Genomic DNA, 19,267 nt, shown 5'->3' on the forward strand with positions numbered 1-19,267 from the left:
ATGTAGAATTTGTTCCTCGCTGACCGTTGTTAACAGCAGAGGAATTTGTACCTGGTCGGAAACGTGGAGCGTTTCTTACCTGTCGGTTAGAACGAGATTGTAGGATCGCTTTGCGAGTCTTACATTCCCAAAAATTGGATTTGTGGTTTTCACCACAATTTGAACATTTAAATTTCTTAGGATCTTCCTTCACAGGACAGTCGTCCTTTGCGTGAGAGGAATCACCACAATTCATGCATTTAGCTGGCATGTAGCAATATTTAGTTCTGTGACCCCATCCCTGGCGCTTACGGCACTGGGTGAGGTTTTGGAAATTTCCTCCAGTCTTCCTGAAGTGTTCCCAGTTCACTCGGACATGGAGCATAAGGCTAGCTTTTCTAAGGCCTTAAGGTTGTTTAGTTCACTAGACTTGAAGTGAACTAAATAAAAATCATTAGAAATACCGTTGCCTGGGCGGGATTTAATTTTAATTTTGATTACTTGGAGTGACTCAACTCCAAGTAATTTTGCCAGTTCATCTTTGATCTGATCCAGGGATTCACCACTGGGCAGTCCTTTCATGACAACCTAGAACACACGTTCAGTTTTGGTGTCGTAAGTAAAAAATTTGTGCTGCTTCTCAGTAAGATACTTGAGAAGACATTTAAATCCGTCCAAGGTTTCAGCCAATACACGGCATTCACCCCGACGTCCAATTTGTAGTGAAAACTTAACTTTCACGAAATTCAAAAGTTCCATGCGAAGAGCATGGAAATCGGTAGTGGTTATCACAATAGGGGGAATCTTTTCCTTCTTGGCATTAAGCCGGGAAAGTTTACTAGAATTTTTCTTGGATGATGGATCATTCTCATCATCCGTGAGCAAATCAAATTGATTACTCAAATTAATTTCTTCAGAAGGGGGGTCAAGAGTTTGCCCCTTTCTTTTGCGTTTAGGCGCCATGGCGGCAGTAAATTTTTTATCCAAATCGACTTCCAAGCAGATTACTATAAGAATCTGAAGGATCGAAGAGGAATTTTCCAAATCGATATCCAAGAAGGATTACCTCGGGTAGGGTCCAAACAAGGATCGAAGAGGAATAAGAGGAGTTGAACAAGGTAGAAAAATTTTTACAGGTTGAGCACTGAAAAGTGCTGTTTAAATTTGTTGTAGCTTTAGGTAGTAGTAACACTTCCTTAAGCAAAAAGCAAATAGATCCGCACGGCAAGAGAGCACGATGCGGACTGACCAATCAGGTTCTTGTTTCAGACGTTCCCAAGAGCTCGTGGCATTACTTTCGAAAGTATTTAATCATCCAGAAAATATATTACTTTCTGAAGTTATTAAATATTTTATGAGCTGAATACACGGATCCAGTGTTTCCACTTTTTTCCGAAGTGATTTAAAACTTTTGCAAAGTTCAGTACTGTTCGAAGTGATTCTGTACGTGCTAAATGGTCCAGTGCTTTCCAAATTGGTCATAAGCCTTTCTAAAGTTATTCAGTACTCTCTGAAGTGATTTTCAACTTTTTCGAAGTGATTCCAAACTCTCTACAACTCGATATTGGAGGGACCTGGAAGGAGAAGCAGATAGTACACACGGAATTCATTGAATACTTGTTCTTCTTGTCATGAAAATTTGTGCTATTGAAATCAAATCAAAACAGGCGTAGCAAAATAGCGTGTAGTCATTATTTGAGATTGTTCAGTGTGCAGTGAGAAACTGTACTTTTATGTTTGGTATTTTACTATGCCACTAGATGTTTTGATCTTTAAATATTGATTTGTGTGTATTTCGAATTCATTAAAAAGAAACGGTGTTTCATTGAATAAAATATCGAAAATATTGAAACGACAGTTTGTCATAAATTAATTTGCGCAAGAATTCAATACCACCTTGTGTATTCCTGTTCAACTGTAAGGAAAGTATCATACAATTCCTTGGCTTCCAATGACAGTTCGTGACAGCAGCCGTCTGGCTGCATTTGACGTTCCATTTTTCTCTCTTCGCGACTCTCCCTCAGGGAGGGACCATCGAGTTATAGAATAAGAATCCTATACAAATTCCCTATCTCAGCAGCCATGACATTCATGTTTAATATGGTTCTATAACTCACTCGAGAACTTTTTCGATGTGTCACAATTGAGTACGAATGTGGCCTAGCGATAAGAATCAATACTCCCTTAAGTGAATCCTGTTGAAAAACTTTTAAAAAATGCGTGGAAAACATAATCATGCTAAATTATGCCTGTGCTATCCGAAGTGATTCAGTACTTTCTAAATCTATTCTGCAGTAATTTGGTACTTTTCAAATTGATTCCTAGATTTTCTAAAGTGTTTCAGTACTTTCAGAAGAAATTTAGAACTTTTTTGAAATGATTCTGTACACCCCAAAATGATTCAGATTTTTATGAAGTGATTCCAAACTTTTCTGAAGAGATTCAATTAATACAGAGTGATTCAGTTCTTGAGGAAATGATTGCAAACTTAAGATATTTAATACAGTACTTTCCGAAATTTGTGAAGTGATTCAGTTATTTCAGAAATTATTCAGTTCTTATGCCAGCGAATTCAAACTTTCTGGAAAGATTAAGTATTTTCCAAAAAAAAAATCAGAAATTGTCTTAAGTCATTCAATACTACCCGAAGAAATTCCAAGCTTTTCAGAATTGATTTCAAACTTTTCAGAAGTTATTCAGTTCTTTCCGAAGTGATTACAAACAATGCGGCATGATTCAGTGCTTTCTGGAGTGATTCCTAATTTGTCTGAAGTGTTTCAGTACTTTATGAAATGATTAAGTACTTTCCGAAGTGATTATGCACAGTCTGAAGTGATTCAATTATTTTCGAAATGATTCCGTTCTTTAAGAAATGATTACAAACTTTCTGGGATGATTCACGATTACGAGCTTTTCTCAAGTGATTCAGTACAGTCTTAAGTGGCTTCACACTTTTCTAGAGTCATTCAGCTCTTTCCAACGTGCTTCAAAGTGATTACAAACATTCTGGAATGATCCAGTTCTTTTTGGAGTGATTCCAAGCTTTTCTGAGGTGATTTAATACTTTTTGAAGTGATCATGCACATTTTCAAACTGATTTTGAATATTCTTGGAGATATTCAGTATTTTCCGAGGTGATTCCGAATATTTCTGAAGTGATTCAGTGCATTTCTAAGTGATTCAATTACTTCTGAAGTGAATTTTCCGCAATGATTCAGTACTATCCAAAGTGATATGGAAATTTTCTGAAGTGTTTCCGATCTTTTCTGAAGTTACTTTGTGAAGTGACTCTTTAACATTTCTAAAGTGATTCAGTACTTTCTGAAGTGATTCAAAACTGTTCTAAAGTGATAATAAGTGATTCAGTATTTTCCGAAGTGACTTTAAACTTTTCTAAAGTGATTCAAAACTTTCTGAAGTGATTTAGAATTTTTCATAAGTTTTTCAGTGCTCTCTGAAATGATTCAGTACTTTCCGAAGTGATTTCGATCTTTTATAAAGTGACTCAGTCCTTTTAGAAGTGATTTCGAACTATTCTCAAATACCTTCCGCTTTTTTGTATGATTCCAAACTTCTGTCGCATACCTAACCGTGAAAGAATGTCTATCTTTTTTCACCGATCAGGGGCCCAAGGCCACTTCAAATTTATAAGTTTTGATTCATTGTTTCCGTATTATGTTTATTAGGGACGCAAGCCATTTCTTTTTTTTTTTAATTTCTTCCTGAACGTTTATACGGAGCGCTAGCCGATTTTGAAAAAAAAATTCCCTACACATGTTCATTCAAGTTAAATTTTAATTTTCCCCCCAACTAGTGTACCATTTGGTAGCCATTAAAAAAAAAGTATAAAGGTCTGTGCCTAGGGGCACGAATGGAAGCTTGACGTTGGACCGCTAGTGGACGGCGTTGGACCGCTAGTGGACGGAAAAAAATGTGAACATTTAGTTCTTTTAATTGATCAATTATTTTAACTCTTTCCGTTTTTTATTTGTAAGCGTATGACATTTGTAGTATTTATTTCAACTGTTACTTGAGTATTTTCGATTCATCTACCCGACTTTAAAAGGTGCATTTTGAATTTTTTGTTATTTATGAATTTTTAAGGTTTGTGCATTTTGGTATTAAAGTGTATTCAATTCACCCCTCACAGGGCGGGGTGGAAAGTATCGTTTGTGCAGAATATGTAAAAAAGGAGGGACTTCGAGGATTGAACTCGTGAGTGCTAATTTTCTCACAAATTTGATTTTATTGGCTTTCTGGGGACTGAATATACACCCAAAGCGAATTATTCCCACTTCTCTCAAATTCTATATGAATTATTAAACTTCCTACCAGCGTGTTCTGGAAAATGGTCGGACGATGATTAATCTCACCAATACATTCGGGCCTATAATTCTACACCTTCTATAGACCAGGCTGAGCCTTGCCTTGATAGCTAGCTGCTTGCGGGAACTGATGACCTTGACAATTGTCCAAATAATACTCTTAACAAATTTATGGTGGTCCTGAAAAGGACCGTTTTGTAGTGATGGTTGAGAAATGCTGAGCTGAGCACGACGAGCTAATGATTCCGATCCTAGCCTAGTGGTGGGACTTCTTCCTCCTTCTCTATGGTTGCTCATATGAACTCTGCAGCTCGCTTGTTGTTGTTGTTGTTGTTGTTGTTGTTGTTGTTGTTGTTGTTGTTGTTGTTGTTGTTGTTGTTGTTGTTGTTGTTGTTGTTGTTGTTGTTGTTGTTGTTGTTGTTGTTGTTGTTGTTGTTGTTGTTGTTGTTGTTGTTGTTGTTGTTGTTGTTGTTGTTGTTGTTGTTGTTGTTGTTGTTGTTGTTGTTGTTGTTGTTGTTGTTGTTGTTGTTGTTGTTGTTGTTGTTGTTGTTGTTGTTGTTGTTGTTGTTGTTGTTGTTGTTGTTGTTGTTGTTGTTGTTGTTGTTGTTGTTGTTGTTGTTGTTGTTGTTGTTGTTGTTGTTGTTGTTGTTGTTGTTGTTGTTGTTGTTGTTGTTGTTGTTGTTGTTGTTGTTGTTGTTGTTGTTGTTGTTGTTGTTGTTGTTGTTGTTGTTGTTGTTGTTGTTGTTGTTGTTGTTGTTGTTGTTGTTGTTGTTGTTGTTGTTGTTGTTGTTGTTGTTGTTGTTGTTGTTGTTGTTGTTGTTGTTGTTGTTGTTGTTGTTGTTGTTGTTGTTGTTGTTGTTGTTGTTGTTGTTGTTGTTGTTGTTGTTGTTGTTGTTGTTGTTGTTGTTGTTGTTGTTGTTGTTGTTGTTGTTGTTGTTGTTGTTGTTGTTGTTGTTGTTGTTGTTGTTGTTGTTGTTGTTGTTGTTGTTGTTGTTGTTGTTGTTGTTGTTGTTGTTGTTGTTGTTGTTGTTGTTGTTGTTGTTGTTGTTGTTGTTGTTGTTGTTGTTGTTGTTGTTGTTGTTGTTGTTGTTGTTGTTGTTGTTGTTGTTGTTGTTGTTGTTGTTGTTGTTGTTGTTGTTGTTGTTGTTGTTGTTGTTGTTGTTGTTGTTGTTGTTGTTGTTGTTGTTGTTGTTGTTGTTGTTGTTGTTGTTGTTGTTGTTGTTGTTGTTGTTGTTGTTGTTGTTGTTGTTGTTGTTGTTGTTGTTGTTGTTGTTGTTGTTGTTGTTGTTGTTGTTGTTGTTGTTGTTGTTGTTGTTGTTGTTGTTGTTGTTGTTGTTGTTGTTGTTGTTGTTGTTGTTGTTGTTGTTGTTGTTGTTGTTGTTGTTGTTGTTGTTGTTGTTGTTGTTGTTGTTGTTGTTGTTGTTGTTGTTGTTGTTGTTGTTGTTGTTGTTGTTGTTGTTGTTGTTGTTGTTGTTGTTGTTGTTGTTGTTGTTGTTGTTGTTGTTGTTGTTGTTGTTGTTGTTGTTGTGGTTGTTGTTGTTGTTGTTGTGGTTGTTGTTGTTGTTGTTGTGGTTGTTGTTGTTGTTGTTGTTGTTGTTGTTGTTGTTGTTGTTGTTGTTGTTGTTGTTGTTGTTGTTGTTGTTGTTGTTGTTGTTGTTGTTGTTGTTGTTGTTGTTGTTGTTGTTGTTGTTGTTGTTGTTGTTGTTGTTGTTGTTGTTGTTGTTGTTGTTGTTGTTGTTGTTGTTGTTGTTGTTGTTGTTGTTGTTGTTGTTGTTGTTGTTGTTGTTGTTGTTGTTGTTGTTGTTGTTGTTGTTGTTGTTGTTGTTGTTGTTGTTGTTGTTGTTGTTGTTGTTGTTGTTGTTGTTGTTGTTGTTGTTGTTGTTGTTGTTGTTGTTGTTGTTGTTGTTGTTGTTGTTGTTGTTGTTGTTGTTGTTGTTGTTGTTGTTGTTGAAAGTACTCCTGCTGCTGCTGAACTGGACACCGCCACTTACGTTGATTGAATGAGCACCGTTCAGTGGGACCGCGTCGAATTCGATTTTAAGGTCTGTGTTAGGGAATGCGCTGTTTTCAGACATTCGACTATCTGCTATTGGTCGAAACCTGACCTCTTTTCGTAATGCTGTACATTTCGGTTTTTTGAAATTGCGTGGATTTTATAGATCCTGTGGAGATCTATCCAGACCTGATGTATGTGTTGGTAGAGGGAATAATGTAAACTTTGCGGGAGACGATGTCTCAACACTCGAAAGCAATTTTGTGAAATATGAAGTAAAACAAATCCTAGCTGGTTCTGCAAGATAATTTTGTTTGATTTTATTTATTTGTAAAGTCGCCAGAAAATACCAGCTGGCGATTTGTTTTTTTTTTTATGATAACTCCTTACTTGAAAACAGGCAAAAGCTCACAAACAGGCTGCTTTTTCATGGTATACAATGTGATAATTCAATAATCGCCCCTGCCAGCCACTTCAAATTGAACTATTTTGATCAATTTTTGCCTGAACATGTTAACCCGGTGCACAGCCATTCAAAATTGAAAGTTTTTATCGTTTTTTCAGGTCATGTTTATAAGGGGCAAGCTATTTCAAATTTAACGATGTTTTATCCCTAATCATGTACATCAATTTTTAAATTTTTATTTTTTTTCTGATTTGATTTTTTTTTTTAATTTAGACCTGAACATGTTTACCAGATTCAAATTTAAGTGTTTGTTCAATTTTTCCCCAAACTTATCTAGCAGGGACGTAAGCCGATTCAAATTTAACTTTTTCATATTTTTCCGTGAACTTATCAAGCCACTTAAAATTTAAAATTTTAATTTTTTTATTTTTTTTTTCCTGAACTTGTCTACCAGGCTAGTTATTTCAAATTTATATTTTAATCAATTTTTCAATCCTCAATTGCAACGATTAATTCCCTTTATGCTTAGATAAGATTTAGTTTAAGTTTTTAGTTTTATGTTTCCATTTGTTATACATGTACTGCCCATAATCGCATATCAGTCCCATATGGATAGGAAATCCAGCAAAGATGGGACTGATATGCGATTATGGGTAGTGTAGGTTTAAAAATCCTGTTTAAAATATTGAATTGCCAAGGCAGGAACAATGTAAAAAATACTCAGATATAGGGGAAATGTAGGTTATGTCGGCCTACATGTCCCTAATTTGGGCCCATACATAAATTCAGCAATCGACTAAATTTTCAATAGCGATCAAAAATATTCATTAGTACCGTCCTAATGACGCGTTCATCTAGATAAAATTGATAAATAGCAGACTTTTAGCGATGGGCCCAAATTAGGGACATGTAGGTCGACATTACCTACATTTCCCCTATATCATAACAATTAAGGCTGGTAAGCTACTGTAGTAACTGGAGCACCTAGTTTAAAATGAAATGTAATTTATTTTGAATTTGGAACAGATGAAGAGTTGCAAAACAAAATATTCCCAGAGATTCTCTGGACATCTCTGAAGTGTTCTTTGCTTCTCTGATGTTCCCTAAATATTAATAATTTCCTTAAGCTTATGAAGTTTTCGGATCATTTATAGAATTTTATTAATATCATATAATCCCAGAAAAATATCACGAAATATTTGCCGCTTGCCAGTTTGGTGTGTGTGTCTTCACTATGGTCATTATAAATGTTAATTTTTTTGAAACCAGTACTCGCGCCACCACAGGTCTCGGTGTCTTCGGTGCACTTATTTCTTAGGATACCAGTAATAAGTGCTTCGAAGACACCAAAACGAATTGACGGTAATGTGCACTTTTATCACACTTTTTAATTTTTTTCAGATGCAACCAGCAATAAATACCACAGTATTTAATGCAATGCAATAGATAATTTATTGGATTTTTTATTGGTTTTAGTGCTTACTATGAATACCCGCTACTACGCACAACCACAGCACTGATTAAAAGCTCATTCCTAATTCTGAACAACTCTTTGTTTGTGTTTTTCAAACATCAAAAATAATTAAGTTTTAAGTAGGGTTTTTGATCTAATTTCCATCCTACTAAGCACAACCCGCGCTTTACATCTCTTTTCTGAACGAGTTTTAACAAAAAATGGAAAATTTCTGTCAAAGATGACTTGCAAATTTATTCACCTTTCCATACGTACCGTTGGATTTGATAAAGAGTCACACATTGTTGAGATATTGTATAAAATCTAACACTGCTTCTTGATTCTAAATTCGTTCTACGAGTTTCAATTCCGTCCTAACGCATTGAAACGCCATTAGATTTACTTCGTCCTACGGATAAACGTAGAAAAAGGGGATTCGCTAGGAGCGCTTCTTTTGTTTTGAGAACAATGAGCGTAAATATTCATACAATGCGCTCTAACAGGATTTATGTTGTAGTTAATGAACTAACGCATCGGAACAAACCTACATTAATTGGTGCACGGTGAAATCATTGATATTATTGATCTTTTCTGATCGATAGAACGGAAATGGGCGATTACGACGAAGTAGCGCTCTACCCTACATATTTTTTTTAATCTCATATCAACCTTCAGCATTAAAAGTATCCAATCGCAGTAAAATATTTATTGGCAGCGGTGGGATTCGAACCCACGCCACCGAAGTGACTGGTGCCTTAAACCAGCGCCTTAGACCGCTCGGCCACGCTACCGTTGTGTTTCCCAACCGTCACACATCCCATCAAAATCCCCATCAATCGACACAAATAAAAGAAACGCTGCCAATACCCCGATAAGAATGGCCCTCAATCTATCTACCGCCTGCGTGCTTGTCTGCTCTGTAAGCGATAGCAGGAAGTCGATAGTAGAAACGATCACCCACCAATAATCATACAGCCAAAGTGGTTGTTGTAGCGCGCATGCGTGTTTCAGTCAACAAAAACCGATTCCGTGTTTTCTTACGCAGAGGACTTTTCGTAAACCACGTAAGGGACTAACTACGTAGTTTATGAACAACCCCCAATTTAGGATTTGAATTCATCAAACAGGCGGGAAATTTGAATCGCTCGCATGAAAATGACCGTTCGAATGACTCTGGACCGAGATTCGAACTGTGATCGTTGCTTGCGGTTGGGGATGCATTTTCTTTGGTACGTGCCGCGCAGAATCCGGCACTCATTCTCGGGGATCGATTCGACGCACCTGCGCAGCAGCCTATTGAGTCCTCCCCGTCGACCAAAAAAAAAAAAACCCCCCGATAGAGCCGGAGCGAGCAAGCTCATCAGTTCTCGACCGGTCGCGACTCTGCTCGGACATCGGAAAAACGTAAAACCTCGAAAAATAACCCACTTGTGAACCCGCGAAAACGCGCGTCTCGCGATCCGAAACACGTTCCATCTCGCTTGCTCCTACGTGTGTGCGCGGACGGCGGAAAAATTCCTCAGCAATTGCAGAAAGCGAAAAAATGGCGCCCCTAGTGCTGTGCTAAGGCTACTCTCACAGGGCAGGATCGATTCGGATTGATTGTTCTTCAGGGTCTAGGCTAGAGTGCGATTAGTGCGTGCGTTTGTGTGTGTGGGGGAGGGGACCGCCGGGATGGGAAATCAACCGACCAAACACTCCGGGAAGCCGAAGAAAGCCGTCCACTGGAAGTCGGCAGGTGAGGATTTTTCTTTGAGGAATGAAAATTTTCGCCTCTCGATCCCGTCGAAATATGGTTCATGCATGGGGACCGAAACCGACGACGACGACGACGGCGAAAGGCGAGAGAACCGAGCAGCCAGGCTTATTTTTAGACACGAGTCAAATATTTACAGTTGAAACACAATTTCACTGGTGACTGGTTTTCTCTGGCAGAATATAATCACACGAATTGGGTCGGGGAATTTATGGGAAATTGCAGGGGGTGGGCTATTGAACACGCCTCAAGTGATTGATTTTGTTGTGTTCTTTCCAGAACCACCTTCGCCTCCGGGCAAGCCGATGCTGGTTCCGGGATCACCCAACACGACCACCGCACCGGATGTGGTGACGCTTCGGTGGAAACGGCCGACCAGTGATGGCGGTTCGCCAATTCTCGGCTACATCATCGAACACCGGCGGACGGGTTCACCGCACTGGGTTCGTGCGACCGCCCAGCTGATGCAAGCCACTGAACTATCCCTGAGCGGACTGGAGCCAGGATGGCGCTACCAGTTCCGGGTAACGGCCCAAAACATCGTCGGTCAGTCCGAATGTAGCGAACTGTCCGATGCGTTGGCAGTGACACTGCAGCGAGCTGCCGTCGCTCCACCACGGTTCATTCAGGAGCTCTACGACACCACTGCCATCGAGAATGAAAAGATGGAATTCAGGGTTTCCGTCGCCGCAACTCCCACTCCGCAGATCAGCTGGTACAAGGATGGGTTCGAGATATTCAGCAGTCGCCGTACGAAGATCATCACAGAGGCAGACATGAGCATATTGATCATTCACCAGACTGCACTGACCGACGAGGGAGAGTTCAAATGTACGGCCACCAACCGAGTAGGTCATGCAGCAACCACCTGCAGTCTATCGATCGAAGCGTACCCCAAGATACGTCTACCACGACAGTATGAAGAAGGTCTGATCGTGGAAGCCGATGAAGTCATCCGGCTAAAGGTTGGCATCGCCGGCAACCCTATTCCGATAGTTGAATGGAGTCACAACGGAGAGCTGCTACCGAGCAAAGGACGCTACGAAATCGAAACCAATGACAAAAACTCGTCCCTCCGAATTGCCAACGCCCAAAGATACGATCGTGGTGAATACAACCTTCGTGCCTACAACAAACTCGGTGATGACTACGCATCTTTCCTCGTAACGGTAACGGCCAAACCGGAACCCCCTGGCAAAGTCCACATTAGTGTAGGTCTCAGCAAGGCCGTCACCCTCAGCTGGTCTGCTCCGGATGACGACGGTGGTTGCAAGATCGGTAACTACATCGTGGAATACTACCGCGTCGGTTGGGATGTCTGGCTTAAGGCGACTACCTGTCGACAACTCACGACCACTCTCAGTGGCCTCTTTGAAGGCTCCCAGTACCGCTTCCGGGTGAAAGCTGAAAATCCCTACGGTCTCAGCGATCCCTCCGATGAATCCGACACTCTATTCATCCCGGATCCGAAGCGTGGCATTAACAGCGCCACCCAAATACCCGAAGTGGAAAACAAAGAAAACGAACCTCTTCCGCAGGCGGTACCCCGAAAACGCCGGGATGCTTCCAGCTCCCCGTCCAGGGAAACCGAACAGATCAAAAAGGTCAAGGCTTTCTCTCCGGAAACCTACAGCCGGGACGAAATTGTTCGCGAAATGTCCTACGGAACCCGGGACGAAGACTTCTTCCAGTCCAAGCCAACCACCGAAGCACCCAGCCCGAAACCTCCAGCCGTTGTAATCACCGAACCTGCCCCCATGGAACAGGAACCTCCGGAACCACCGAAGCCACAGCGACCGCAATCGTTCGCATCCCCGCTGCAAGCGATGCAGAAATTCTCGAAAGAAGCCAGTCCGTTTTTCGGCAGCGACCAATCCCAATCGGATAATCAACTGTCCCCGGTCGGAACGCCACAGCAAGCCACCTCCCCTACCGGTGGTGACGGCAAGTCGTCGAACATTCACAACAGTAGCGAATTCATGCTGGTGCTGTACAACGAACAGGAAGCGAAGAACAACACACGTAAGTGCATCCTTTCTAAAACTTATTTCTAACCCAAAATTGATGGAATGTGTCGGGAGTTTCTTCGCTTTTGATTTATTTCGGTTGTTCGGTTAGACGTTGAGAGTTTTTGAGAATATTTGAGTCAGAGCATCAATGACGTCGCGAAACCGTCTGCGTCCGATGAAGGAAAGCGCGCAAAAATAGAACCCACGCTAATCACTTATCTCCCGGTCCCGTTCTCTCTGTTTATGTTGCTGTCTCGCTTTCCCCCTTCGGTTGGGAGTTGGTGGAGTGCACGGGTGCGTTTTCCTTTTCTTCGTGGGATTTGAAATGTATACGACCTGCTGATGGATCTACAAACTGTGGTTGCGATATGTGAACTGGGGAAGAGCCATGTGTTTGATTTGACCTGCTGTGGAATTGAGGAAATTCAAGGGGTGCGTCACTTCACAATGGCAATGTGAGCAGTTCCATACCAAATGACGAATCGGAAAAACTTGATCATTTGATCCGATTTGCATGAATGTTTGCACAATTGTTTGCTATGGAATATGATTCACATTTTTGCTAATTTCAATCGGAGCGATCCAAGGGGTGCGCTGATGTTTTGGTATTTTTAAAATGGATTGCTTTGGAAATTAGATAAAATGAGATCTATACAAAATAATATGTGTGCAAGGGGTCTTCAACTATGCACACCTTTATCTGTGTCAAGAGTTTTGGCTGTGCCGAAAGCTGTGCCAAGCGTTATGGCGATCATTCCAGAGTTGGCCAAAGTGTATAAATCAAGGTGTCAATATCCCATGAGTTTGGCAACCCCGAAGTTAGACTTTTGTGAATGTGTTTACATTTTCAATTTCTCTAATTCGTGACCATGGTTCATGGCAAATATTAAACATCATTATCATTAGAATGAGAGCGGATTGGGCAGTGAAAGAAACGGACGGTGGACGAAATCACCAGCTGCCAGTAAAATGCTCCCCGACAAAATCAAACCCAGAACTCGAACGGACGAAAGTTCACTCCCACCCTAGAAACAACATCCTCGAAACAATTCTGATCGACTCAGAACTACGCTACCTCGAAGACATCACCAAGCCTATCGTATTTCAGATTATGATGTCTCCTACCATCACCCAATTACATAAGATCAAGCATATCAAGTTCGCGATCCTTTGCAGAAGTGATACCTTCCACAAGATACCACCAATCAAAACCAATGGCCAATGTACCACCAGTGAAAACCATCAAATGTCCCCCACTTCATATCTGTCATACCTCGGAAATGGTGCACGATCCAGATAAACTTCGGATCTGCAGTTCAACTGTACCCTGTGGTTGTTGTTGTTCATCTGCACGCCCATGGGATCTTGCTGAACAGCAAATTACTTAGTGTCGTGGACTTTCGAGATTGAACAAGGCCTTATAATTGATTGATTGGTAGGCCATCCATCGCACCGGGTCCTTTAGAGACGAACTAATGCAACAGAAGAGTGTAGATTAGATCGTTGATGATGGGGTGTACTCACGGAATAGAATGTAATTGCATTTTGATTGCATTGATCTGTTCCTATAAATCCTGTACTGTTTTGCTAAGGCAATCGTCTAGATCTGATGGAATATTTGGAGTAAATACGTATCGACTTACCCCAATAAGTACTGGGACTTGTATGGACATTAGACTGATGCAAGATTTGAAATTTTTGCTCCACAGTGCTCAAATGGTTCCAAATTGGGCCCTGATTTGCCTCCCAAAATTTGAACTCATTTAGTGAGAAACTGACTTGGCACAAACCATTTGAAGTATATAATTTCGGTTCACATCTATCTCAAAATTCACCAGTTCACTCTACTTTAAAATATGATAGCTGAGCTTGTTGAATTTTTTTTCAGCTACAACTTTGTTGAAAACCACTCTTCGATCAAATGTAAAGAACATAATTTCATAACATACATAAGGTCACTGATGTCTTATGATTATGCTCAATTAACTGTTCAGCAGGTAACATTGGTGTTTATCGCGCGTAGAATAGAGGACAAAAACTAATGGCTACTATGTCACACTGCAGAATACAGTGTTGCTCACAATACAGTTGTTTAATCTTGCCATAAGATTATCATTCTCTTACACAAATAATAACTATTCCATTTGACGTTTGGCTGAACAACGATTATCTGCAAAGTTGTAGCTGATAAAAATTCCCATAAGAATAGCAATAGAATTTGTTAACAGTACAATGTGTAATAATGCTAGAAGACAATGAACAAAAAGTGTTGTTTTCCCGTAGTAATTTCCATATAAACTTCAAATGGTTTGTGCCAAGTCAGTTTCTCACTAAATGAGTTCAAGTTTTGGGAGGCTAATCAGGGCCCAATTTGGAACTGTTTGAGCACTGTGGAGCGAAAATTTCATCCCGTTAAAGTCCTGTGGATTTCTCATCGAAGTCCATACCAATTGAAACCAATGACTGGCAAGAATACCTAAGGAAAAACGTAGAAGTAAACGATGAAGTTTTCATCCCGGAAGACCCTTGGCAAGACCGGGATTGAAACCTGGCTGAAATACAAAACCCATCACCCACACCACGTATGATGTTGTTTTTTTCTTTATCGTTCGCACTGAATAACAACCTTGTAAAACAAAACAAAAATCTTCCGTAACTGTTACAATATTGTCGTCGTTCAAATGATTGTTATCCATTCAGTTCACCGATTGCATTACAGGCATTTCACTAACCGTTGCTGGAGGGAACCCATTTTGGCCATCTTGACTGTCGTATCGACCCTCTTGACCGACCATGGTGTGGAAGAACTCTGTTGACGTGAAGCTGGACGAAACCACGAGCCGCTGGAATTTTATCTACGAATCGGATGAGATGAAGTTAGTTTTATGGTGCAGACAGGTGCAGGCAATACTCGCAGCATTTTTCCTTGGAATCCGAACCCAATGTGCAGGCACGTAGCCCTGGGGGGGGGGGCTATGGGGCTGAAGCCCCCCGCCCAAATTATTATAATCATGTGAAAAAGAAAAATCTGACCCAAGATAATGCATATCTGTTACCTGTACTGTACAGGTAATAGATATCCATTACCTGGGTAAGGTTTTTTTTTATTTTTCATATTATATTTAAATAATTTATGGACGAGGCTTCAGGCCTACAGCCCCCTCTGGCAATGGGACTCGGGCTGTACCTATATAGTGTGCATGAACAATTTATGTTTGCAGCGATTCGGTTAAAGATTATGGGACCATCGAGTTTTTACGAAAGATCAGCCTCGTTTCACTTCCGTAGGAACTAGGGTGTAGACCCAATTTGTAGCCTTCTAAACACAATCCGCACTGTACCCCTCTTTTTCAAGCAAGATTTAATACAAAATAGAATGTTTCTACAACAAATGACTTCTTAATTTATTTACCTTTTAATATGTACCATTGGATTTAACGAAGAGTCACACATTGTTTCTATTTAGATTTTAACTCTTCAATTGTTCAAAATTCAAAATATTAACCCAGGTGCTCAACTTAGTAACTTATCTGCTGTAATTTTTATGATATGAATGTAAGTGATTTTAAATTGTTCCTGCCTTGGAAATTCAGTTTTTTTAAACAGGTCTTCTAAACCTGCATGTCAATTCACATCAAAACTAAAAACTAAAACTATATCTTATCTATGTATAAAGGAAATTATTCGTTGCAATTAAATATTGCAACGATTTTTCCATAAAATTATTAATTATTTTGTTGGACATTTCTAGATAGAGCTGGAATTAGGGCATAACAGCTATTGTAAACAATGGCTTCTCTCGATGATTTCTCGAAAGACATGGCTCTTCTTGGCAAATCAACATTACCATCGAATAGGGGAAGACTTCCCCTACCCGATGGATAAGTTGATTTGTGTAGGGGTGCCTTGAGTTGCTAGAAGTCGACGAGAGAATTCTTTGTTTACAAAAGCTGTTTCGCCCTAATTCCAGCTTTATCAAGATTTGTTCTAAAGTCTCAACATTCGAAATTCTATGTACTTCGGTAGTACTGTACCAGGGAGGCAATTTCAAAATCATCCTCAGAACTTTGGTCTTAATCCTTTGAAGTTCTTTTTTCCTGGTAGTGCAAGATTTAGACCATATTGGCACAGTATAAAGCAGGACCGGTCTAAAAACTTATTTAAATATTAGAAATTTATTCTTCAGGCAATGTATGCATTTTCTGTTTATAAGAGGATACAAACATCTTACATATTTATTACATCAATGTGATCTTTCAACACAACCACTTTCAAAAGGATTACAATCTAAATATGTGGACCTCATATCGGCTCTTAATCATGCGAGCAGTATAATACAGGTTTTTAAGGAGAGACGAGCTGACGCTGAAGTAAAATTTGCTGAAATTTTTAATGCAGTCTTTCGAATGCGCAGTTACGACTGCACCCACGTGCATCCAAGCTAACAATACGTGCAAATCAACCAGTAGAAACACCAGAGGAATACTATCGAAGAGCAGTTTTCATTCCATGACTCGATGGATTGATCCAAAACATGATGGGACGTTTCACAAAAAATGATGACATCCTTCCGGTGTTCCAAATATTGTTGCCTGGTTTTATTGGAGAGTCATCCCAACTTGACAAACTTAACTGTTATCTCTGTGATTTCACAAGTGCGGTTGCCAGAGTTGTGACCTATCACAATCACGATCGCCAAACAGTTGATGGTAGTAACGCTTTGTACATTCCTATCAATGTGCTCGTCGAAGCTCTCTCTATGACCATCCATCAAGTTGACGAAAGAAGTAAAAAGCAACTGGTGAATGTCGTCTTCTGTTGTGATCAATCACCGATCTGGTCATTCCCGATAATCACGACACTCATCTGTGCTCGTTTTGAAGCAGTTGCTACTTTGCTTGCTTATTTGAGTGTGTTGGTGAGTGAGCCCAACAGCTTCCGTTTCTTGTTGCCTGCTTTGTTTGTAACTCACACAGTCGCACCTGCCGAGACGAACTTTGAATGCGTAGGCATTGTTTTCATTTTCTTCTGTCACTTCGCTTTTTCTCATCATCGTACTGCAGAATTCTTCACTGTTTTCGTTGTGCTTTTCATCATCAGCAGCGAGCGTAACGTTTTGCTTGTGAGCAGCGACCATTATTGCCATAGCTGTCAGCGATAGTCGGTTGATGCAAAGACGAGTGTCACGTGAGTGTCATGATATTTCGCATCACTGGCTGGTTGCAGGTAAAGGTGGAATATGAGCTCTGGTGACGGACATCCATAAATATTAACAAGAATTTTGAGGCTGCTTGATAAATGTGACTCGACGTATTTTCCAACAATCAATGTTTTGTTGAAGATTTTGGTGACACTCCCGGTTACTACAGCCAGTGTGGAAAGATCTTTCTCCACACTTAAACGAATTAAAACTAATGGGAAACCAGCGACTTTCGGGCTTGGCTATAATATCAATTAACTTCTTAGAGTAAAGCTAGAAGATTACTTTTGTAATAACCAGGTATAATGTCCAGGATATGGCTCTACGTTGTGTTTAATTTGTTGCTCAGATTTTTGGACAGTAGTTTGGAGATCGGCAACTGATTCAAATGAAGTAAAAGAATACATTTCTCATTCATTTTTTATTACCTCCTTCAGGCAGCACCCTTAATCTAATTGCATTAAATATTTGCACTTATATAGCTAACTGGAACAATACAAAATATCAAAGAATAACGATCAATTCAAAAACAAAACAAAAATACAGTGATTCTAAAACAAAAACTTAAAAACATACAGAATGATGAAGGCAAAAATATTCGCTGTTCGTGTTTCGTGTGGATCACATTGCTACCACTGCATCGAGGGATGTTTGTTTTTACCTCCTTCATAAATTTAAATGAATTAGGATCCGGTACCGGTCATTTTACGATTAAACACCATTAAAATCTTAAAATAATTATGTTTAAAAAAATATGTAGCATATTTTTGTCTTTCTTAACAGAATGCAAATCTTGATCATCATTACCAACAGAAAACAAATAAAACTAAAATATTTTCTTGAATTCCATACATTTGTTTAACTTTTCTCATAACTGCGTATTAAAGAGTTTTAAAAATTATTGTTTTACATTCTGATGGTTCATTAAAAATTCCGATCAAAGATTAAAACGAACAAACAAAAAAAAAAAAAAAATGATGACACATGATTTTGAACCATTTTGGTTAAGGTAAAAAAACAGTGTATCATTCGATGTTCAGTTATGCGCACATTTTATAAATCATTGAAGTTTTTATGTCATAAAATTAGCTCCCCCCGAAACCAAATGCTGGCTACGGGCCTGCCAATGTGAAGCTCAATGCAGTAAACAAAGAAGTCAACCTTAGCAAAGATTGGCAAAACGTCGACTCTCGCCAGTGATGCCGTTTTATATTATACTGATTGTATCCTACTTGTCAACGTTTGTCCTAAAGTGCCGAATAGTGTCGCATGCTGTGATTCGGCACAGTGTGCACAGTTGATCACCCCTTGTCTGTGTGTTGGAGCCAGAGACGACCAGCAACCTGCAATTTTGTGTTTACTTCGAGTGACTGTCGTCTGCTTCAGCGCACGGTAAAACGAATTCTTTTTTGACTGTATCGGTTGGCATTATTTCACTTCATTGAAATGCATGGTAGGGTTAACTACCCCATTTCCAGCCTATTAATCTCAACCCGCACTTAGTCTTTCTTAATCTATCGCAGTTTAGTGCCAAACGGAATGTAATTATTACTGATGGCTTCCAAATTTATTTACTTTTCCGTACGTACCGCAAGATTTGATAAAGAGAAACCAATCGTTGAGATATTGTCAAAAGTCTATCACTGCTTCTTGACGCCAAACTCGGCCTACGGATTCTAAACTTGACCTAACACATTGAAACGCCATTGAAACGCCAATGAATTAACTTCGGCCTATCGGATGAAAATGAAAATTCATTCGGTCAGAGCGCTTCTTTTGTTTTTGCGAATAATGGGTGCAAACCTTCATCACAGAGAACAGACATCCAAGTCAAATTCCTAAAGTGTGAAAGAAATTTAACTGCTATTTTTAATAGACAAACTAGCAACTCGCAATATCGTGGTGGCGCTAGTGTCACTGCCCATCAACGTCGACGACCGGCAGACGTCATATTTACATGGCCCATGCATTAATTATTGTAGAGAATAAAAGTGAAAGAGACAAATAAATAAATATCTCCTGAAATAAAAATTGTTTTGAGACTTGAAAGATTTCGTATCCCTTGAATTCCACCTCGCTGAAAAAAAAGGGGATTTTAGCTTCATTTGGACGTTTAAAATCTCGATGTAGTAAAAATTATCTAAAC

At 39.5% G+C, this 19,267-nt stretch overlaps 1 protein-coding gene and 1 non-coding gene across 3 annotated transcripts in view; one reads left to right on the forward strand and one right to left on the reverse strand.

Moving 5' to 3' along the window:
- Positions 1-8,865: 8,865 nt before the first annotated feature.
- On the reverse strand, positions 8,866-8,947 carry TRNAL-AAG (transfer RNA leucine (anticodon AAG)). Its single transcript has one exon. It is a non-coding gene; the product is annotated as a tRNA-Leu (tRNA).
- Positions 8,948-9,513: 566 nt separating this feature from the next.
- LOC135708317 (muscle M-line assembly protein unc-89-like) overlaps positions 9,514-19,267 on the forward strand; it is a 34,931-nt gene continuing 25,177 nt past the window's right edge. For both annotated transcript variants that reach the window (XR_010518290.1, XM_065230316.1), the window contains exons 1-2: positions 9,514-9,894; positions 10,192-11,934. Coding sequence is in view for 1 of the 2 variants with exons in the window: in XM_065230316.1 (XP_065086388.1) it covers positions 9,831-9,894; positions 10,192-11,934 (1,807 nt within the window). In the remaining variant the exon portion in view is untranslated. The remainder of the gene's footprint in view (positions 9,895-10,191; positions 11,935-19,267) is intronic.

Source organism: Ochlerotatus camptorhynchus, unplaced genomic scaffold (genome assembly GCF_037179485.1).
Source record: "Ochlerotatus camptorhynchus isolate MF236.1 unplaced genomic scaffold, CSIRO-AGI_Acam_v1.1 ptg000330l, whole genome shotgun sequence".
Classification (NCBI taxonomy): domain Eukaryota; kingdom Metazoa; phylum Arthropoda; class Insecta; order Diptera; family Culicidae; genus Ochlerotatus; species Ochlerotatus camptorhynchus.